The 22,439-nt window shown below is 39.9% G+C and overlaps 1 protein-coding gene across 6 annotated transcripts in view; it reads left to right on the forward strand.

Moving 5' to 3' along the window:
- The window catches only part of LOC126278282 (inactive dipeptidyl peptidase 10-like), a 1,623,672-nt gene that overhangs the window by 1,595,733 nt on the left and 5,500 nt on the right, over positions 1 to 22,439 (forward strand). For all 6 annotated transcript variants that reach the window (XM_049978288.1, XM_049978290.1, XM_049978291.1 and 3 more), the window contains one exon: positions 7,841 to 8,052. In XM_049978288.1, the coding sequence (XP_049834245.1) occupies positions 7,841 to 8,052 (212 nt within the window). The remainder of the gene's footprint in view (positions 1 to 7,840; positions 8,053 to 22,439) is intronic.

The following is a 22,439-nucleotide window of genomic DNA, read 5'->3' on the forward strand; positions in this document are numbered from 1 at the left end:
CTTTTTTATGTCACCTTATATATGTTGCCCAGCATTTGGGGCATGCGGACTTTTTGTGTTAAATGAAACAGCATGGGCATGAAGGCAGCAGAGCAAGAGACTGTTGCTGTTGTGATGTAGACTGATGTTGTCACGAACAACAATTACCTATATGATGCTGAGACATGTGCTGGACTACCACAATAGCTTCCCCATTCCCTTGTGAACTGACTGACGGCTGGGAGGGGTGAGAGGAAGTGATTTCTGAAACTTTGGACCATGCTTCTATATGACTATCTGCAGCTTATGAAACTCTAAATGACTGAGCTATGTTTAACTCTTCTGAAAGTATAGGATTTTCACCCTGTAGAGCTCGCTCTTGAACTTCCCTATCAGGAAAAAGACATACGGTTTTGAACCATTTGCTTTGCATAGGATTCCTTACAAACATTTGTCACAAAATTACCATGATGACTGAGTCCATGTAGTTCTGCTGCCAATCCCCTGTATGACTGTTTTGGCCATTTTTGGCAATGGTAAAACTCCACACAAGCAGCAAAAATGTGAGTATGTTTAAAGTGATACATAGAAAGTAACACACATCTGATTACAAGAAAGACTTGAAGGTTCTTGTAAGGGGGTAAACTGACACAACTGATATGCATGAGATGAGATCCACAACAAAACAATAGTGTTGCAAAAGTTTACATCTGTTGCCCCAAATGTCTGGAAATGTTGTCGCACGCATTTTTTGTAAACATTCAGTCTTCTGTTGCATCATTGAAGGCTCAGAACGGTTGAGGATATATTGTTGGCAGGGCTCTACATTGTGCTGATGTAGTTGTTAAACAGGAAACACAAAGTGTCAGCACCAGCTGTTGGTCAAGAAAAGATTTAAGCACTGCATCCTTAGAAATTAAACTTAAATGACCAATGACTGAAGTGGAACACATGGTGTTGAATACAGTACTCATCGCCAATATGTTCTAACCCAAGAACACTGTAACTTTATTACACAAAAAATCTTAAATACATGAGAGACAAAGTAAATGTGACAGATAACACACAACTGGCCAGTAGAGCCTTGCACTCTGGCCTATTCAGGGTGATTTTTTCCACTATGTACGAACTCTAGGGACTGATCAATGAGAGGATGTGGAATGAAATAGGTCTAATGAAATTATGTCCAGAAATGCATGGTTTCCATACTGGAGACTATTTATTCAGTCATACATTGTTACAGAGACTGCGGTTCAATGTGCACTGTACCATGCAGCCACAGTTACAGTATGTATTGTTCCTCATGAATCATGCCCTAGTGCCCTCTCCTGCCACAGTAATTGGTAATGTTGTGTCCAATTTACTTCTTTTGCTGACTCACCTTGTAGTGGATGTGATACAGTATTGTACTTGATGGTTACATATTTGAATCGAGGGCTTGCCGACATTGTATTTGCTTAAGCAAAGGCAAGTGTCAATAGACAGGGGGGGGGGGGGGGGGACAGCAAGGTTGTATCATGAGACCTATCCCCACTGACAACAACCACAGCATTCAATGTTTCCAAAAGTATTGTTTTGTCTGAGACAGGGTCACTCCAGAAAGCAGGAAATCATAAAGGATGCACCCAAAATGAAATGTTCGGACAGCAGACTTTGAGGAAAATGTGATAAACACTGTAAAAGGTGATAACCATGTCAGTACCAGGGAGATGGTCCACCAGTACGGGATAAGCCAGACAACCGTGTGGAACATTCTCCATGACAATTGTAACTACCCATTTCACTTACAGTGTGTACAGGGATTATTAGCGGCAGAATTTCCACATCAGGAGCAGTTTTGTCACTGGTTTCTTCCCAGGTAACCACAATTCCAAGATTTGTGTCATCCATCTTACTAACAGACAAGGCCACTCCTTTACACAGAGTGATATCTTTAGCTTTCATAAGTCATATGTGGGGTAGTATGCATAGCCCACATGGTATGGTGGCAGCAAACCATCAGCATCAGTGCAGCTGGTATGTGTGGGTCGGGATAAGTGGCGACCGTATTTTGAAACCAGTCTTCCTTCCACATGCCAAACAGGCTGGAATTACTGGTGTTTCTTGCTGGTGAGTTTGCCTCCCATGCTAAAACAAGTGCCATTGCTGATTCAAAGGGTTATGTGGCTGCTGCATGATGGTGCTCCAATCCACTCTCTGGTTAACATCAAGACACATCTCAACCGTGTCTTCCCTGGTTGATGGATCAGATGACAGAGGTCCAGTTGGATGGCCTCCTCATTCACTGGATCTCAATCCATGCAATTTCTGGATATGGGGCCATCCCAAAAGTATCATGTATGCAGAGCCCATTCTAGATGTGGGGACACCGGAGCAGCGTATTCATGTTTCCTTTGACACTGTTTGGATGCAGCCTAGCTGATGTGAATGTGTGACATACAACATGCTATGGCATCTACACATGTGTGTTGAGGCACATAGAAACCATTTTCAATACAAACATAACTGCGGTTTCATGGTACAGCGCATATTAGGCTGCAGTCTCTTTAACAATGTATGATTGAATAAATGGTCTCTAGCATGGGAACCATGCATTTCTGGACATAAGTTCATTACACCTTTTTTGTCCCATATCCTCTCATTGATCAGTCCCTAGAGTTTGAACATGGTGGAAAAAACCACCCTGTATGCTCTTCAGTTCTAACAGGGGTGCAGCTGGCAGTCTGCACATACATCTGCTGTTCAAGGAGAGAGATACCTCACATAAATCATTCAGTCTTACAAAACAAGCAAATACAGTGAAACCCCTATTTTACATTTTCGTGTGGTACAGATTTAAAAAAAAGCAATATTGAGGAAAATTCTGAATTGAGGAAAATGTTAAAACCCCCAAAATAGGAGCAAAAACACATGTTATTGACATATTTGATTAAAATTGCATTCCTCTCTGATATGTTACACAAAATCTGTCTAAATGAAAGAAATTAAATGTACAGTACATTTTTCGTACAATAATTTGTGGTAATGAACTTCATCAAGTGCTTGAAAAATCACAGATGTGTAACAGCAAGTAAAAACTCATAAAAAATTGAAATTTGTATCTGGGTACAAGGTAATTGAGCCATATTCCAACATGCTGTGTCCACAAATTATACATTCAAAACATGAGATTATCCTTTGGGCTCACCCAGAAAATAGCAAAAATTGATGACCCTGTTGAATTAAACCAAAAACATCACTGCACCTAGGTGTTTAAACCATAAGTGTAAATGTGGACATCTGCTTAATGACATACTTTGTCACCATTCTCGTTATTGTTTAATGCTTTTCTTATGAGCTACTCTTCATTTTCTCACCACTGTTTAAGTGTTATTTTAGGCTTGATGAGAGAAACAGAGAAGTCAAAAAATGAGTTTACTTCCCCAAATGACTTTACAAGCTTATTAGAAATCAGTTCAGTGAATTTCTGTACGCTGTGCAAAACATAAATTTGAACAACAGCTCAGGTGCTACAGTTTCATTTCATGCACTTTTACAATCTATAGTTTGTGATGTGTATGGTGCAAAGTATATACATGAGTAGTGTATGTAGTTGTTGCAACTGTATCATGTCAGATTTGAACACAAAAATCTTTAAAATGTACTATCGTAAAACCCTTGTTCTATTTCTGTGTGACCTCTCTGTCATAGCACATGATCTGAATGAAAAGTATATTTTTGGCACTTCACAAAATGGGTTCAACCTTACCTGCACTCCCATCACTGAAGGACCACTGCCCCTCTCCACACACCCAGTAGACAAACTCAATTTACATGTTTTAGTATGGTGTGAAGGCTGCACTGGCTTCTGGATGACTTAACAAGTCACCAGTCAGTAAGTGTTCACTAGCCAGAAATGGGTGATTTTTCCTTTATTATGACCAAGCGTATTCTTCGAGACTCGCTGTTTTAACTTAATAGGTTAACAATTGGTGTTGTTGCCACTGGGTATACATGCAAAAAGATGAGACTGAAATATAAGTGGCACAACAAAAGGTAGTGGTTGGGCCCCTTCATCATGTATTGGCTCTGTCCAGAACACTTTGCACTGACTGTCTTGTCATTACATTACTGCTGCGACCTAGCAATAGTTGTACCACAGTTGCACGGTGAATCTAAATGTTGCAAGTTGTATTGGCAACACCTGTGGCAGTCTGGTATGGTTGTCAACTTTGGTTGCAAAATTTAACAACATTCCTTTATTTTTCTTTATGTCTCTCACTATCTGTATGTCTATCCTATAATCTTGAGGAAGTTTTACTTGAGATTCATCTTTTTCTGTCATATCTATAACTCTTAGTTTCTCTTTGTTCATAAGAACAATTTGCAATTATCTGTCAACTTTCTAGCACATGTAAACTGTCCATAACTTCACTAACAACAAGAAATGTATTACAGATTAACACTCATTGTCAGTAATCCATTTCAGGAGCACAGCTGTTATTGAGATCTATCAGTGGCTAGAAAATTATGAAAAGCAATGCATTCATTCTGGCTAAGTTTAACCATGTGCTTTTATTCTTTTATTAACACAGACCAAGTTTTCTGAAGGGAACCATCTCTGACAAAAACTTTTTCCCCACTTTAATTGAGTTGGAAACTATCAACCTTTAGCTCCCAGGGGAAGAGGTACCCAAAAGTATAGACAGGTTATTGGTCATGGACAAGTCACAATGTTATAAGCCCCATATTTACCCTAAAATGGGAAGGGAAAAAACATAAAAATATTTCAGGGATTTTTTATATAGAGATGATGGCTTGCATCATCTCCCAGCAGTAAAACATGAGTTTCATGTATAATAATGTGTCCTAAATTAAAATATTCATTCCTATGAATGAATAAACCACAAACCAGAAATCCACACTCTTGGTAATCAACAGCTTCCTGTACAACATGTTACGCTGACATTCCTTCTTAAAGTCCAAACTTTATCCTACAAAGAATTTTATATTGTGCCAAGTGTTTAAAAATTCTGTTTTACAAGAGCTTCTAAAATATTTTGTAATGTGATGTAACAACAGCATATTATGTAAGTCTCCGAAAGTGCCACTACAAAGAGGTTACCAGGATAAATAAATTAGTACATGGCTCAGAGTTACAATATTTGATTATTTTATTACTGATTTCATGGTAATCACTGAAACATTTATTTTACAGATACAAGACAACATTTGAAACTTATTTTTGAGACCTAGCATACACAAGATTTTGTATATAGGACATCCACAACTGAGAGGCATCTTAATTGATTTAAAAAGATCTGCTTCAGTTGTACTACAACTGAAGCATATCTCTAAATTAGTTACCTAGCATACAGCTGAATTTCATCAAATTTATTTTGAAATGTAATTTGGGGATGATTTTCTAGTCAATTATTTACCTTTAAAGAAATTTCCAAAGTCATTTTTTCTCTCATTTCAAGCAATTATGTACCTATTGTTAGAGGACCTCACTTTTCCCTGAAAAATACATTCATTTTCATGTTATAATGGCTTTGCTTTGAATTTCACAATATAATTTGTAATGCAATTGAACCCAATCATTAGCATTGCCCACTGGTGTTCCAAAAAGTATTTTCTTAGTTTTGTATGATATTTTGATGAAATTTTAATCCAAGAATTAGTAGCATTTAATGTAATGATACAGTATTATTTTTAGAACATAAAATTTCCACATAGTAATACTTCATTCCATCTAGAACTTAAAATATTTAATAAACAACTCATTTCATGAATAACTTAAAATTACTATCTGGAGCCCTCTATATTGCAACTATTACTATTTGCTCTCCATGAATTTCTACTAGTGCAGCAATTGCATAATATAGTAAATCTTGTATATGCATCGCTTCCTAAGGCAAGCAGTAAATCCTCTTTTCTCCATATCTGACCTCCAGCAATTGGATGCCGAGCTATATTCATCTATATGCAGTATACCTGTTTCGATTATTAAGTAATCATCAGACATTTCAGGAATGTCTGACAGTAAGATTGTGGCCTGCAGTCTCTTCCAGTAGTAAAACATTAGTCCCTTGCCTAATAGAGTATTGTAAATGGATATATTCATTCTATTTATAATAGAATATGTGAGTAATCAGGAACTGTTTTATTTTCTCAAGAGAGAGAGAGAGAGAGAGAGAGAGAGAGAGAGAGAGAGAGAGAGAGTTAACTGCATACTTCACATGATTTTGTAATCTATTTAACTTTAATCAGTCAGTTAGTTAGTTTCATGTTACCAAATTGTAATGATGCTGAACAAGTCTTTATATATTCACATTGCAAATTAATTTGTAAATAAGGGTGCCCGCTAAACATTTTTAGGCTTTAGTGATTCCTACCCACCACTTTTTACACAATACAACATTAGAAATTCTTTTGAGGAACAGAAGGAGTTGTCAAGGACAAACTTTTTCAGTTTGTTTTCAAATTTTACTTTACTGCCTGTCGGACATTTTATATCACTGGATAAGTGACCAGAAATTTTTGCTGCAGCATCGTGCACCCCTTTATGTGCTAAAGATAACGTTAATTTTTCCTTCTGATATTGTAATTATGTACATCATTGTTCCATTTGAACTATAGTGGACTATTTTCAACAAATTTCATGAAGGAATAAGTATAGTGCAATGATACAGTAATAAAACAGTGTTGAATTCCTTAAATAGATGTCTACAAGATGATCGTGGGTGAGAACCACATATTATTCTTACAGGACATTTTTGGGCAATGAAGACTTTCTTTCTTAAAAATGAGTTGCCTCAGAACATTATTTCATATGACATTGAATGAAATTATGCAAAATTGTTAACTTTCTGATTTATTTCTCTACGAGATCTGTAATGATTCTAAGTTGTGCTATTTCCAGTTTAATTCTAATCAATATGGACACCTCAGAATTTTGAATTTTCCACCCTATTTATTATTTCCTCACCATGTGTTAAGCTTTTTACAGGTGTAACACTCCTAGATGCGCAGAATTGAATACACTGTGTCTTTTTAGAACACCACTCAATGATACTTTTAAGAACATTGTTTACTGGGTCTTTTATTTTAGTGTGTATGCTTTGAATGACTGCAACACTACCCATCTGCAAAAACAACTAATTCTGCTTGTTATGTATTAAATGGAAGATCATTTATGTATATGAGGAACATAAGTGGACCTAAGAATGAGCCTTGGGGAACTGATAAGTGATTTATCCCCAGTCAGAATTACAACCTAAGACTATATTGGATAAATTGCTACATACAACTACCTGCAACTACCTACATATGACACTGTCCATTGGTTGGCTATATCATCAGTCCCATAAAACTTCAATTTATCTCAGAGAATACTGTGATTTACACAGTCAAATGCTTTAGATAGGTCGCAGAAAATACTAACCAGCAGTATTTTATTATTTAACAGATGTCAAATTTGGTGAGTGGTGAATGTGTGAACATGTAAAGGGCGTTCTCAGTAGAACACTTCTGAAACCCAAACTATGATTTGTGTTGGATATCGTTGTTGCTAAGAATATTTCACCTTCTCAAAAATTTTGTAAAATGATGTCACCTATAACCAGTTAGTAGGTACTGATATTTTCCTTATCAACTTTCTTAAAGAGGAGTTTAACAATGGCATGTTTCAGCCTCACTGGAAAAATGCCTTGAGTTAATGCTCCATTACATATTTCAGATAAGATAGGGCTTATTATAAGGGAACAAATCTGTAGTTCTCTATCAGACACACCATCAAAAGGAGATGAGATTTTGTTGTTGAGAGAATGTACAAGCGTCTTGGGCCTATAGTTATATCACATAACTGTATCATCCACAGATTCTGCATACTCTGAGCGATACATGGGCTTGCCAGAGGGAGAGGACAACTACCTAGGATATGAAAAAGCAGATGTAACAAAAAGAGCAGGAAATCTTCAAGACAAAATGTTCTTGTTAATTCATGGTACAGCAGATCACACTGTGCATTACCAACAGAGTATGTTGCTTGTACGAGCACTAACAAAAGAAGGAGTGCTCTTCAGGCATCAGGTAAGCTAGTATATCAATTAACTAAATAAAATCCATATTTTTGCTTTAAGTACATTAATGTAAAGGGAGTGTTGTGTTTGTGAATTCAGATTCATACTTAAATAAATAAAACAGTTACTGTCGTGGGGCAATGATTTTATTTCATTTGGATGACTGATTACTTTGCTCTAATTAATTATTTTAGCATCATGTCACTGTGTAACATATTAGTGAAGAAAATTTCTCAGCAGTCACTTTTTACATTATCAAATTTATTCATTACCCTTTACTGGTTTCAAGTGTGGGTGCACATCCAATTTTACTGCATAAAACCAGTAGGCATTCTCATATTCTCTCTCAGCACTTGCATGCTCTTTTCTCTTTTCATTTGTGGTTACTGAAATATTCAAAAGATGCACTGTAGAGACTACTTGCATGTCTCTCAAGTGTGAAGTTAGAGCATTTGATTGTTTCATGCTTGCCACCATATGTACATTGACCATTGACTCCTTAGCTTCTGTTTCTACATCTTTCCTGTCTTTAATCACATATAGTTCACTAATTAACTCCTTTTTACATGCAATGTAATGAAAGAATTGTTTTCGTGCATTAACTTACTTACAGAAGCAACAACGAACACTGTAAATGTGACATATCAATATGCACAGTACAGTATCCAACATTTTGTGACACACTGCCAAGCATGGATTAGCATAACTGCTATATTTAACAATATAGATATTATAGTAATGATATATAGCTAGAAATGACTTTGTAAACTGCTTTGCAGTGAAACAACCAGTGAACAGAATACTGTGGAAACTTACAGCTGCGGTGCAAATTGCTACATAAATCATTTATTGCTATGCAGAATGCTTTGTTAAACCATGATTTAACACTGCACTTAACATGAACAGTAAAGTACAGTGAATGTCATTGCATCTCAAAGGGCACCAATGAGAGTTTAAGAGGGTTGATAATGATATTATTTGGCTGTCTTTACGTTATTCCAATTGTTTCCGCATTATATCAATGTATATTTATACATGGGCAACAAGTAAGGTTTCCTCGAAAACCAAAACATTTAAGGCAGTGAAGTAATCTCAAAGCTGATTACTATTTATATTTTCACATGTATTAAAGGTTAGCCACATATCCAGGATTTATCATTATTTTTATGTCTCCTTTAACCCTCCAATACAAGTGAGATGTTATCAGGTCTATTACCAATTACCTGATGACTCTGAAAGCCTTTGGATATTATGCTAGTTTCAGACTTTTTTACTGGCTCCCCTATCACCATCTTCCCACCCCTATGAATGGGTACTGAGAAGGGTACCAGTGCCCTCCATGAGATTGGTTACCACCTCGTGGCATTATGAGCATGTGTCTTGGTAACAAAAGTATATAAGTGGAGCAGACACGGACAGGGATAGCAAAGATAAGGGCTGCAAATGGGAAATCCATTGAGACCAGCAACTTTGACAAAAGGAAGATTATTACTATTATTATTATTATTATTATTATTATTATTATTATTATTATTATTATTATTCCTCCCCCCATGAACCATGCACCTTGCCATTGGTGGGGAGGCTTGCGTGCCTCAGCGATACAGATAGCCGTACCGTAGATGCAACCACAATGGAGGGGTATCTGTTGAGAGGCCAGACAAACGTGTGGTTCCTGAAGAGGGGCAGCAGCCTTTTCAGTAGTTGCAGGGGCAACAGTCTGGATGATTGACAGATCTGGCCTTGTAACAATAACCAAAACGGCCTTGCTGTGCTGGTACTGCAAACGGCTGAAAGCAAGGGGAAACTACCGCCGTAATTTTTCCCGAGGGCATGCAGCTGTACTGTATGAATAAATGATGATGGCGCCCTCTTGGGTAAAATATTCCGGAGGTAAAATAGTCCCCCATTCGGATCTCCGAGCGGGGACTACTCAAGAGGATGTCGTTATCAGGAGAAAGAAAACTGGCATTCTACGGATCGGAGTGTGGAATGTCAGATCCCTTAATCGAGCAGGTAGGTTAGAAAATTTAAAAAGGGAAATGGATAGGTTAAAGTTAGATATAGTGGGAATTAGTGAAGTTCGGTGGCAGGAGGAACAAGACTTCTGGTCAGGTGACTACAGGTTTATCAACACAAAATCAAATAGGGGTAATGCAGGAGTAGGTTTAATAATGAATAGGAAAATAGGAATGCGGGTAAGCTACTACAAACAGCATAGTGAATGCATTATTGTAGCCAAGATAGATACGAAGCCCACACCTACTACAGTAGTACAAGTTTATATGCCAACTAGCTCTGCAGATGATGAAGAAATTGAAGAAATGTATGATCAAATAAAAGAAATTATTCAGACAGTGAAGGGAGATGAAAATTTAATAGTCATGGGTGACTGGAATTCGAGCGTAGGAAAAGGGAGAGAAGGAAATGTAGTAGGTGAATATGGACTGGGGCAAAGAAATGAAAGAGGAAGCCGCCTGGTAGAATTTTGCACAGAGCACAACTTAATCATAGGTAACACTTGGTTCAAGAATCATAAAAGAAGGCTGTATACTTGGAAGAAGCCTGGAGATACTAAAAGGTGTCAGATAGATTATATAATGGTAAGACAGAGATTTAGGAACCAGTTTTTAAATTGTAAGACATTTCCAGGGGCAGATGTGGACTCGGACCACAATCTATTGGTTATGACCTGTAGATTATATCTGAAGAAACTGCAAAAATGTGGGAATTTAAGGAGATGGGACATGGATAAACTAAAAGAACCAGAGGTTGTACAGAGTTTCAGGGGGAGCATAAGGGAGCAATTGACAGGAATGGGAAAAAGAAATACAGTAGAAGAAGAATGGGTAGCTTTGAGGGATGAAGTAGTGAAGGCAGCAGAGGATCAAGTATGTAAAAAGACAAGGGCTGGCAGAAATCCTTGGGTAACAGAAGAAATATTGAATTTGATTGATGAAAGAAGAAAATACACTCCTGGAAATGGAAAAAAGAACACATTGACACCGGTGTGTCAGGCCCACCATACTTGCTCCGGACACTGCGAGAGGGCTGTAAAAGCAATGATCACATGCACGGCTCAGCGGACACACCAGGAACCGCGGTGTTGGCCGTCGAATGGCACTAGCTGCGCAGCATTTGTGCACCGCCGCCGTCAGTATCAGCCACTTTGCTGTGGCATACGGAGCTCCATCGCAGTCTTTAACACTGGTAGCACGCCGCGACAGCGTGGACGTGAACCGTATGTGCAGTTGACGGACTTTGAGCGAGGGCGTATAGTGGGCATGCGGGAGGCCGGGTGGACGTACTGCCGAATTGCTCAACACGTGGGGCGTGTGGTCTCCACAGTACATCGATGTTGTTGTCAGTGGTAGGCGGAAGGTGCACGTGCCCGTCGACCTGGGACCGGACCGCAGCAACGCATGGATGCACGCCAAGACCGTAGGATCCTACGCAGTGCTGTAGGGGACTGCACCGCCACTTCCCAGCAAATTAGGGACACTGTTGCTCCTGGGGTATCGGCGAGGACCATTCGCAACCGTCTCCATGAAGCTGGGCTACGGTCCCGCACACCGTTAGGCCGTCTTCCGCTCACGCCCCAACATCGTGCAGCCCGCTTCCAGTGGTGTCGCGACAGGCGTGAATGGAGGGACGAGTGGAGACATGTTGTCTTCAGCGATGAGAGTCGCTTCTGCCTTGGTGCCAATGATGGTCGTATGCGTGTTGGGAACCGTGCAGATGAGCGCCACAATCAGGACTGCATACGACCAAGGCACACAGGGCGAACACCCGGCATCATGGTGTGGGGAGCGATCTCCTACACTGGCCGTACACCTCTGGTGATCGTCGAGGGGACACTGAATAGTGCACGGTACATCCAAACCGTCATCGAACCCATCGTTCTACCATTCCTAGACCGGCAAGGGAACTTGCTGTTCCAACAGGACAATGCACGTCCGCATGTATCCCGTACCACCCAACATGCTCTAGAAGGTGTAAGTCAACTACCCTGGCCAGCAAGATCTCCGGATCTGTCCCCCATTGAGCATGTTTGGGACTGGATGAAGCGTCGTCTCACGCGGTCTGCACGTCCAGCACGAACGCTGGTCCAACTGAGGCGCCAGGTGGAAATGGCATGGCAAGCCGTTCCACAGGACTACATCCAGCATCTCTACGATCGTCTCCATGGTAGAATAGCAGCCTGCATTGCTGTGAAAGGTGGATATACACTGTACTAGTGCCGACATTGTGCATGCTCTGTTGCCTGTGTCTATGGTGCCTGTGGTTCTGTCAGTGTGATCATGTGATGTATCTGACCACAGGAATGTGTCAATAAAGTTTCCCCTTCCTGGGACAATGAATTCACGATATTCTTATTTCAATTTCCAGGAGTGTATAAAAATGCAGTAAATGAAGCAAGCAAAAAGGAATACAAACGCCCCAAAAATGAGATTGACAGGAACTGCAAAATGGCTAGAGTACAAATGTAAGGATGTAGAGGCTTATCTCACTAGGGGTAGGATAGATACTGCCTACAGGAAAATTAAAGAGACCTTTGGGGATAAGAGAACCACTTGTATGAACATCAACAGCTCAGATGGAAACCCAGTTCTAAGCAAAGAAGGGAAAGCAGAAAGGTGGAAGGAGTATATAGAGGGTCTATACAATGGCAATGTACTTGAAGACAGAAATGGAAGCGGATGCAGATGAAGACGAAATGGAAGATACGATACTGTGTGTAGAGTTTGACAGAGCACTGAAAGACCTGAGTCGAAACGAGGCTCCCGGAGTAGACAACATTCCATTCGAACTATTGACGGCCTTGGGAGAGTCAGTCCTGACAAAACTCTACCATCTGGCGAGCAAGATGTATGAGACAGGTGAAATACCCTCAGACTTCAAGAAGAATATAATAATTCCAATCCCAAAGAAAGCAGGTGTTGACAGATGCGAAAATTACCAAACTATCAGTTTAATAAGTCACAGCTGCAAAATACTAACGTGAATTCCTTACAGACAAATGGAAAAACTAGTAGAAGCCAACCTCAGCCGAGATCAGTTTGGATTCCGTAGAAATGTTGGAACACGTGAGGCAATACTGACCCTACGACTTATCTTAGAAGCTAGATTAAGGAAGGGCAAACCTACATTTCTAGCATTTGTCGACTTAGAGAAAGCTTTTGACAATGTTGACTGGAATACTCTCTTTCAAATTCTGAAGGTGGCAGGGGTAAAATGCAGGGAGCAAAAGGCTATTTACAATTTGTACACAAAGCAGATGGCAGTTATAAGAGTCGAGGGACATGAAAGGGAAGCAGTGGTTGGGAAGGGAGTGAGACAGGGTTGTAGTCTCTCCCTGATGTTATTCAATCTGTATATTGAGCAAGCAATAAAGGAAACAAAAGAAAAATTTGGAGTAGGTATTAAAATCCATGGAGAAGAAATAAAAACTTTGATGTTCGCCGATGGCATCGCAATTCTGTCAGAGACAGCAAAGGACTTGGAAGAGCAGTTGAACGGAATGGATAGTGCCTTGAAAGGAGGATATAAGATGAACATCAACAAAAGCAAAACGAGGATAATTGAATGTAATCGAATTAAGTCGGGTGATGCTGAGGGAATTAGATTAGGAAATGAGACACTTAAAGTAGTAAAGGAGTTTTGCTATTTGGGGAGCAAAATAACTGATGATGGTCGAAGTAGAGAGGATATAAGATGTAGACTGGCAATGACAAGGAAAGAGTTTCTGAAGAAGAGAAATTTGTTAACATCGAGTATAGATTTAAGTGTCAGGAAGTCTTTTGTGAAATTATTTGTATGGAGTGTAGCCATGTATGGAAGTGAAACATGGCCGATACATAGTTTGGACAAGAAGAGAATAGAAGCTTTCGAAATGTGGTGCTACAGAAGAATGCTGAAGATTAGATGGGTAGATCACATAACTAGTGAGGAGGTATTGAATAGGATTGGGGAGAAGAGAAGTTTGTGGCACAACTTGACCAGAAGAAGGGATCGGTTGGTAGGACATATTCTGAGGCATCAAGGGATCACCAATTTAGTATTGGAGGGCAGCGTAGAGGGTAAAAATCGTAGAGGGAGACCAAGAGATGACTACACTAAGCAGATTCAGAAGGATGTGGGTTGCAGTGGGTTCTGGGAGATGAAGAAGCTTGCACAGGATAGAGTAGCATGGAGAGCTGCATCAAACCAGTCTCAGGACTGAAGACCAAAACAACAACATTATTATTATTATTATTATTATTATTATTATTATTATGCACAGCATGTGAACAAACAAAGCCAATGGTCTTGCTGCAGTGGTAACATCAGTTCCTGTCAGATCCCTGAAGTTAAGCACTGCCAGGCTGTGCTAGCACTTGGATGGGTGACCATCTGGTGTGCCAAGTGCTGTTGGTAAGCAGAGTGCACTCAGCCCTTGTGAGGCAAACTGAGGAGCTACTTGATTGAGAAGTAGCAGCTCCAGTCTTGTAAACTGACATACGGCCGGGAGAGTGCTGTGCTGACCACATGCCCCACCATATCAGCATCCAGTGATGCCTGTAGGCTGAGGATGACATGGTGGCTGGTCAGTAACATTTGGCCTTCATGGCTTGCCCAGGCAGAGTTTAGTTTATGTGAATGAGTGAGTACCTACGGAAAGAAGTAGAAGGACAGTGAAACTACCACTACGTGCTAAATGGTTGGACGTCCATGACAGGACATGAGGTTCAGAAGTTTGTGTGCTCTGTAAAGTAGGATAGATGTTGATCTGCGGCATCTTTGGTGAAAGGACACAATGCTGGTGCACACACAAGTGTTTCAGAGGACACCATTCATCGTACATTGTCGAACAGCGAGCTCTGTAGCAGACCACCCCTAAGTGTATATATGCTGAGCCAATGACATCATCAATTATGATTGCAGTGGGCATGGCACCATTGGGATTTGACTGTAGAACAGTGCAAATGTGTTAGCTATTGAGGCGAATCACATTTTTGCTACACTTGGTCGAAGGTCATCTCCACAAATGCCATCATCGAGGTGAACAGCTGCTCGAAATGTGCAGCACGCCATGGACACAGGCTGGCGGGAGCAGTATTATGCTACAGGAGACATTCTCCTGGGCTTGCATGGAACCTGTGGTAATAATTGAAGACATACAGACAACTGCAAACCACCTGCTTTCCTTAATGCTTGATGTCTTTCCCTAATGCAATGTCATATTTCATCAGGATAATTGCCCATGTCTTGGAGCCAGAAATATGCTACAGTGATTTGAGGAGCATCATAGTGAACTCACATTAATGTGCCAATGACCAAATTTGCCTGGTGTAAACCCTAAAGAGCCCATCTGAGTCACCATCAGGTGCCAACACTGCATACAGAAACAGTGGCCCATTATTTATGTGAATTACATGACCTGTGGGTAGACATATAATGCCACATACCTCCACAACCTGGTACAGTTTGTTGAAAATCACCAAACAATAATATGAGTATGCCCCCAAAGAGCTATTTACTTCCTTTCAAATATTAAAATCAGAGGATTGTCCAATGAAGCACATCAAATGGTCTCTTGTGCACCATAGTACATTTGTTCCATACAATGAGTTGACATGATATGAGCACTTTACCGATCCAAGAATTCTTGTTGATATTGCATTTTGATATTTCAGTGATTTGCATATTCATTGGAAATGTCAGTTCTGAATGTGCTGTTTGGCCACCAACCAGAAACACTGATGCAGTTATAGGTGATGCAATTCCTAGTGCAATATTTTCTTTGTTACTGTGTATTTGCCAAAATAAGCGAAATGATAGAAGTTTTGCTTATGCCTCTGGGTGTATCTTGGAAATACAATATGTTTCTTTGCCTTGTAACTGCATGCATAATTCTGTCATAAGATATGCATTTTTGTGTAACCAATTTCAGAAGATTTGTGTAAACAATTGTACCCAATTCATAAACATCAAAATGTATTTCTTGTTGTAAATCATGATTAAAATGATCTTTTGCAAATCAGTTCAGCACAGTCATTCCCAACTGCTCCAGTGCTTTGTTAGCAATTGCCAAACAGACTAATTTGATCAAAACTGATCATTGTACACATTTGGTGAAACACATTTGGTGTGAATCAGATATCCAAATTATGGTTCGTAGCACATTGATGAAGTAGGACATCTTCACTCATTTCATCTTTCCCATTGATCTTTTGGATTGGATGGAAGGCATGCTGTCAATATCATTGCAAATAATGTGTGCATCTATTTTGGTTGAATAGTATTCAATGCATCAGCAAGTTAAGTGTCCCTATGATGCATCATTGTCAGTCAGACTTAATTCTTGGCAAGCTTCACAACAAGTAAAACATATTTTACTGTTCTCAATTCTTGGAAGGATGTCAGTTCACATATATTGATTAACAGTAATCACAATACAATCATTCTGCATTATTTGTGTGAATAATGTACAGATGCAAACTTCCTGGCAGATTAAAACTGTGTGCCAGACCGAGACTCGAACTCGGGACCTTTGCCTTTCGCGGACAAGTGCTCTACCAACTGAGCTACCCAAACATGATTAACGCCCCGTCCTCACAGCTTTAATTCCACCAGTACCTCGTCTCCTACCTTCCAAACTTCACAGGAGCTCTCATGCGAACCTTGCAGAACTAGCACTCCTGGAAGAAAGGATATTGCGGAGACATGGCTTAACTACAGCCTGGGGGATGTTTCTAGAATGAAATTTTCACTCTACACTCTACAAACAAGGTATTGGTCCATCAAACAGTTTTAATCTGCCAGGAAGTTTCATATTAGCGCACACTCCGCTGTAGAGTGAAAATTTCATTCTAGAAATGCACAGGTGCATTAACAGGTCAGTCATATATAAATTGGAATGTCCTGCTATACATTGTTTGCAATGATGAAACTTGTTCACTGAAGCATTCCGTGTGTAACATAACATCTTAGCAAACATATTATCCCCTCACTGTGAGAACAATGCAGTTAATGTTGTTGGCAGTGGTGACAATGCTTTTGCACATATGTTTTATGTTGTAAAGTACGCACACTTCCCATTTTCAAGCTCTACTGCCAAATGACAAACTGTTAGCTGTTGTTCATAGATTTCAAATTATAAAATGCAACATACTGCTTCATTGCTACTAATGTAGCATCCCAGGTGATATTGGTAAATTTCATAGACAGATACTGCTACATTTCCCACTCCAAAAACTGCCTTGCCACTGTCTTGACTGGTATGTTTTCAAATGCACTTGATCAGTTCCTCCAAATTGCTCAGCATTCATGTGTGCTTCATACATTTTCAAGGATAATGGTGATTACAGTACAACCCAATGATTATCAACTTCAACATCAATGTGTCATGCTTCAGAAGTGATGGCTTTGCTGTTGTCTTCAGTTGATCATTGTTAATACAGTGGATACCCTTCATTTCTAATGATATTCTCAGCAATTGTGTCTTGGGTACCATTTTGTGTGTTTTCCATCAGCCATTGATGATGAATTTTTGTTGAGTAAGTCACATGGGCTATGATTCATTTGGTGACATCTGGTATTTCTGCTGTGATGACTAATTAATTTGATGTGATGTGCCTTTTTCAATCAACTAACTCAAAATGTACGCATATGGCAACTTCCTCTTTTGTCACTCACTGGAATACGTCCAACGGCATGTCTCTCCAAAAACATGATGCTTTACAATGAAATCCATTAAATATGGATAAATATCACAATGATCTGATGACTGTCCAGTTAGCAAAAGTTACTTTATTTTATCTTATAATTGGGGTGGCCATATGCATGAACATGGGCCATTGCATCTTGTGTGTATTCATGCATGACCCATGGATTTCCTGTAAATGTGGCCATCAGTGAGTGGAACATACCTTGGTTTTATTTAATTGAAAATAGAAAAGTAATTCAGTTTTTATTTTTGCATATGTATCAACAATGTATTGATTGAACAGTTGCTGACATTTTACAACATTTTCAACATTTTCACAAATCCATATGAATAGCCACTGAGTTTCCTATTGATTTGTTTATCTCTTTGTGGATTTCTCATTACAATGTTGAAATGAAAGCTATTTCCTTCTCCTTGCCAAAATTATTGTATCATGTTGTGATGCTTGGGTTCTAAAGGCTGAAAGCACAGAATGAGAGACACAACAATATTTAGGTAAAAATCATTTACTTAAGTCAGTCGGTTGAAGGACACTAGTGTATTCAGATTTAATACAATAGCAAGAATGTCCAAGTCCTTACTCAAGTGTGTAATAATGTAATCACTAAGAAAGAGACTGAGTACTCCCAGGTGTATATCACAGTACTGAAGGTGGGCTGATGATAGCTTGTAGCAGCATCTTATATACTCCCACAGCAGCACTACCAGCACTGGCTGAGAGACGCCATGTGGCCTTTGGTTGGTGGCCATCGATTGCTCTATGACTGCCTCTGGAGAGGGTACTAGGAATTTCTGGTGCTCACCTGTGAATTACAAATAGACACACCTGGTGTCGTTTCTGTGGTGAACGACCCTATATTCCTCCCCCAGAAATTTCTTCACTGCTGTTTGCTGTTATGCACTAACATTGCTGGTAACAACAGGAACGAGAGGGTGGCAGTCGGGGAGGGGAGGAGGGGGGGGGGGGGGGGGGGAGATTGAGAGTTGGAAGCAGGTGTCAGCAGGAGCTGGAACAGTGGCTGATGGAAAGTTACTGACCTCATTCCCCCCCTTGTGAATGATTGGGAACACCAGCCGAGATAAATTTGCTTCCAGGGATGGAGCAACATTTGAAACTGGTGATGATGCAACAGTGACTGGTGGGTCCTTGGAGGCATACAGAAAAGTGGCGGTATGTAGAGGACCAGACCTCTGTGGCTGGGGCTGCTGACTCTGTGGTGACAGCAGAGTTGGCACTACCACATTCACATCCATGGGCTCTCCATCCAGTAGCACATGACATGACAGAAGGGAGAGCAGCCAGGGATGCAAGATCATATAGGATTCCACCTCTGAAACCAAGAAATCTGTGGGAGGATCACACAGCTGACAGGAGTGGAACTGATTCTGATGCCACATGTGCAGCCCAGTTGTATCAGCCAAAGACTTGAATGATGACACTCCATTCCCAGTATCTGTTTCGGCCAAAGACTCTGAAACCAACCCATGTGGTGGATGCAGCATTACTTCGTGTCAGTGTCTGTGCAGTAGCTCTGCAGGTAACTTGCCATTGCGTGGCTGGGAATGATATGAGGATATGAAAATCACCAGGGCTTGCTCCCATGTGTGGGAGGCACATAAATTTTACATTTGTTGCTTAAATGTTCTCACAAAGTGTTCTGCTTCACAACGTGTCACATGTTGAATGCTGTTGGAATTCAAAAGTGCTTTAAGTCTGCCAATGTAAACTGTGGTCCATAATCTGAGATTATCAGATGTGAGAGTTTTTTGCCATTGTGGTCTGTTGCTTTGGTTTCACAAATGGAAATTTGCCTTAAGTGTTCAAAACAATCAGCCCACAAAATCAACGTATACTCATTGCCAAGGGGCACTGGGCTTGGACCAATCAAAGAAATTGGATGTGGAGAAGCAGCCTGGTGCTCTGCACATGCCTGACAAAGTGAAATGAGTCAGTCACTGTTTTCAAGGTTCACCATTGACTTAAAATCAACATACAATCTTAATTTGCTACATAGTTTCGTATGACTATTGGAGTAGATGCTCGCTGACTAGCTGCTACTGGAGTGATTACACCTTTGTCCTGCCAAGTCAACAGTTGTTGTGCTATTTGATCACTGATTGTCTGAGAGACAGACCATGCCCAATAAAATTGAGGTTACCCATTTTCCTTCATTGAAAATGAGCTTTCAAATCAGTTGTTTTGCCCAGGCCAGGAATGTGAGGAGAGTCAAAAACTAACACAGTATTATCATAAGAGTCCTACAACCCATTTAATTCTAACACTTGCTTCAAACTTGTGTCCGAATACTTCAGTATTTTTTCACTGAGTGTAGGGACAGACACATTCTGGGTGACAGCATCTCAAATCATGTCATCACTGTAATATTTACCATATTCACAATTAAACTTGCAACGCATAATCAGGCCTTGTAAGTCAGCTACACACTGGCTTTAAGTTTGATGAGGTTATCTACATAATCTGAAAAACTTGTAACGAGCAGCAGCCATCTTCACTTCATCATTAAAGTACTTGGTTAACATCAAAATCAAGTTATCATGGTCTACACTTTCTAGGTGGGTGATGGAAAAAGTTTACATCCCAGCCTGTATACTGCAACACCTACTATTGCCAGAAATGTCATTTTCTGTCCATACCTTGAATATAATGTGCAATGAATTTGTTATCAAGCTGAGCACGATATTCAAACCAGTCTTCCTGCTGTGCATTGAATACCCGGAACTGTGGTGCACAGACAGACAGTGCTTGTGTTGGCACTGCTTGGGGTGTAGTGAGTGAGACACTGTCATGTAACACTTGGAATTGCATCAGTTTTGTCATTCCTTCCGTAAGTTGTTGACTTTTCTGAATCTTCAACTGAATAGCTTGGCTTAGAGACAGTTCCTGCAGTACGTGGCCATGATTCAATACACAATACACACTAAACAGAAACAAAATGTAAACACTGGAGCTGTAAAGGATGTCTCAATTCGAAGTTACAGACAACATTATACAAAAAATATCAGCCCCTGCAGACAGAAAAAAATGAAAACAGCAGTTGCAGGTCAGAATGTTCTGAGACACAAACAAAGTCAGTATAAACACAATGCAGTGGGCAAGCATGGTGTTTGTCAAAGGATCTGTAAGAAACATGCACTACCACTATTGTCACAGTGTTGCTGTGTCAGGTCTCAGCAAGGCACAAGTCCACCAAATAACAGGCAAATGAACGATCAGCCTCAGCGCCAACGTTACTGTACCCCGTTGCAGAAAGCAGAGAATGAGAGACACAAGTACAGTTAGGTAAAAACTGTTTACTTAACTCAGTGGGCTGAGAAACACTAGTACAGTCACATTCAATACAATGTCGAAAGTGTGAGAGTCCATAGACAAGTCTGTACAATACCCAAGGTGGGCTGAGATAGCTTGCAGCAGCCTTTGGTACACTTTGGCAGTGGTGCCGCATGTGCCAACTGAGGAGGGCATGTGCATGTAATTGCCATCAGTTGGTGGCTACTGGTTGCTGTGTGGCTGCCTCTGGTGAGAGTACTAGGAATGTCTGGTACCATCCTATGAATTATGAAGAGACACACCTAGCATGTTGTGTGTGGCAAATGAGACCACAAAAATAAAATCAGGTATTGTAATCCATCATATGAGTGATGAGTTTCTGAGACCCAATGAGCATCACAATTTGTGCAATGAAGAATTACATGGCAACTATAACAATCATCACTTCATCAATTGTTGGTGCTTTTTACTGTCTTTCATGTTGGCTGACAGGTGTTTTGTCCGCTGTAACTAAAATTTTGAAGTTAAATGTTGGCATTTGTTCAAGGGCAGGTCCAAATTATTGACTTAACTCATACTGTTGATGAAATAAGGTTTGTAATACAACTATAATTTCCCATGAAATAAATTTGTAATCCGTATTCAGCAGTGGTAGTAGTGATACTGCATAATGATACATATGCCCTAGCAATTTCAATGCTGTGTAATTCTCATGTAGTGTTTGTTGCACTGAACAATGTCATTTGTAAACATGAACTGCACTTGGGTTTGTTTGCCAAGAAACATTTTGATTGGCTTGTGTCACATGATTCCAATATTTACAATGGTTTTATTGGTGATATTAATTCTGGCAATTTCATTTCTCCACCCACACAGAATATTTGTGGAGTTCCGTCCATTAATCTGAAGGCTCTGTTGTACAAACATAATTTATCCATTTTTCTCATAACCAATTCGGATGAAGACTGTAATAACATTAACATCATAATGGAATACACCAAGCTGTAAATCACAATTCAGTGTTCATATGTACTGAGTAGTGTGCACTTGAATAGTACCCAATCTTGCTTCTCATTCCTCGACTGTTTCAGATGAATGGTCTTGAACAGTGTGTACTCAAATGTTTTTTTCAGTCTTGCGCCCCATTGCTCATCTGTTTTTGAATCTTGTGATGCCTTTTTCTTTCGTGCTTGAGGTGTAGATTGACCAGTTGCTTGTCACTATAGTGGCATAATTGATTTGACAGTTTCCATATCCAGATTTTTTTATTACCTTCATATATCACCTTTTCATTCTTCTATCTCCTCTTTCCTAATTATAGAATGCTGCTTTGGATGATACATATTCAGCCCTGTCAGTCCATTGAAAGACATTGCTGTATAACTGGTAAGCAAAAGAT

This window comes from Schistocerca gregaria, chromosome 6, assembly GCF_023897955.1.
Source record: "Schistocerca gregaria isolate iqSchGreg1 chromosome 6, iqSchGreg1.2, whole genome shotgun sequence".
In the NCBI taxonomy this organism is placed as follows: domain Eukaryota; kingdom Metazoa; phylum Arthropoda; class Insecta; order Orthoptera; family Acrididae; genus Schistocerca; species Schistocerca gregaria.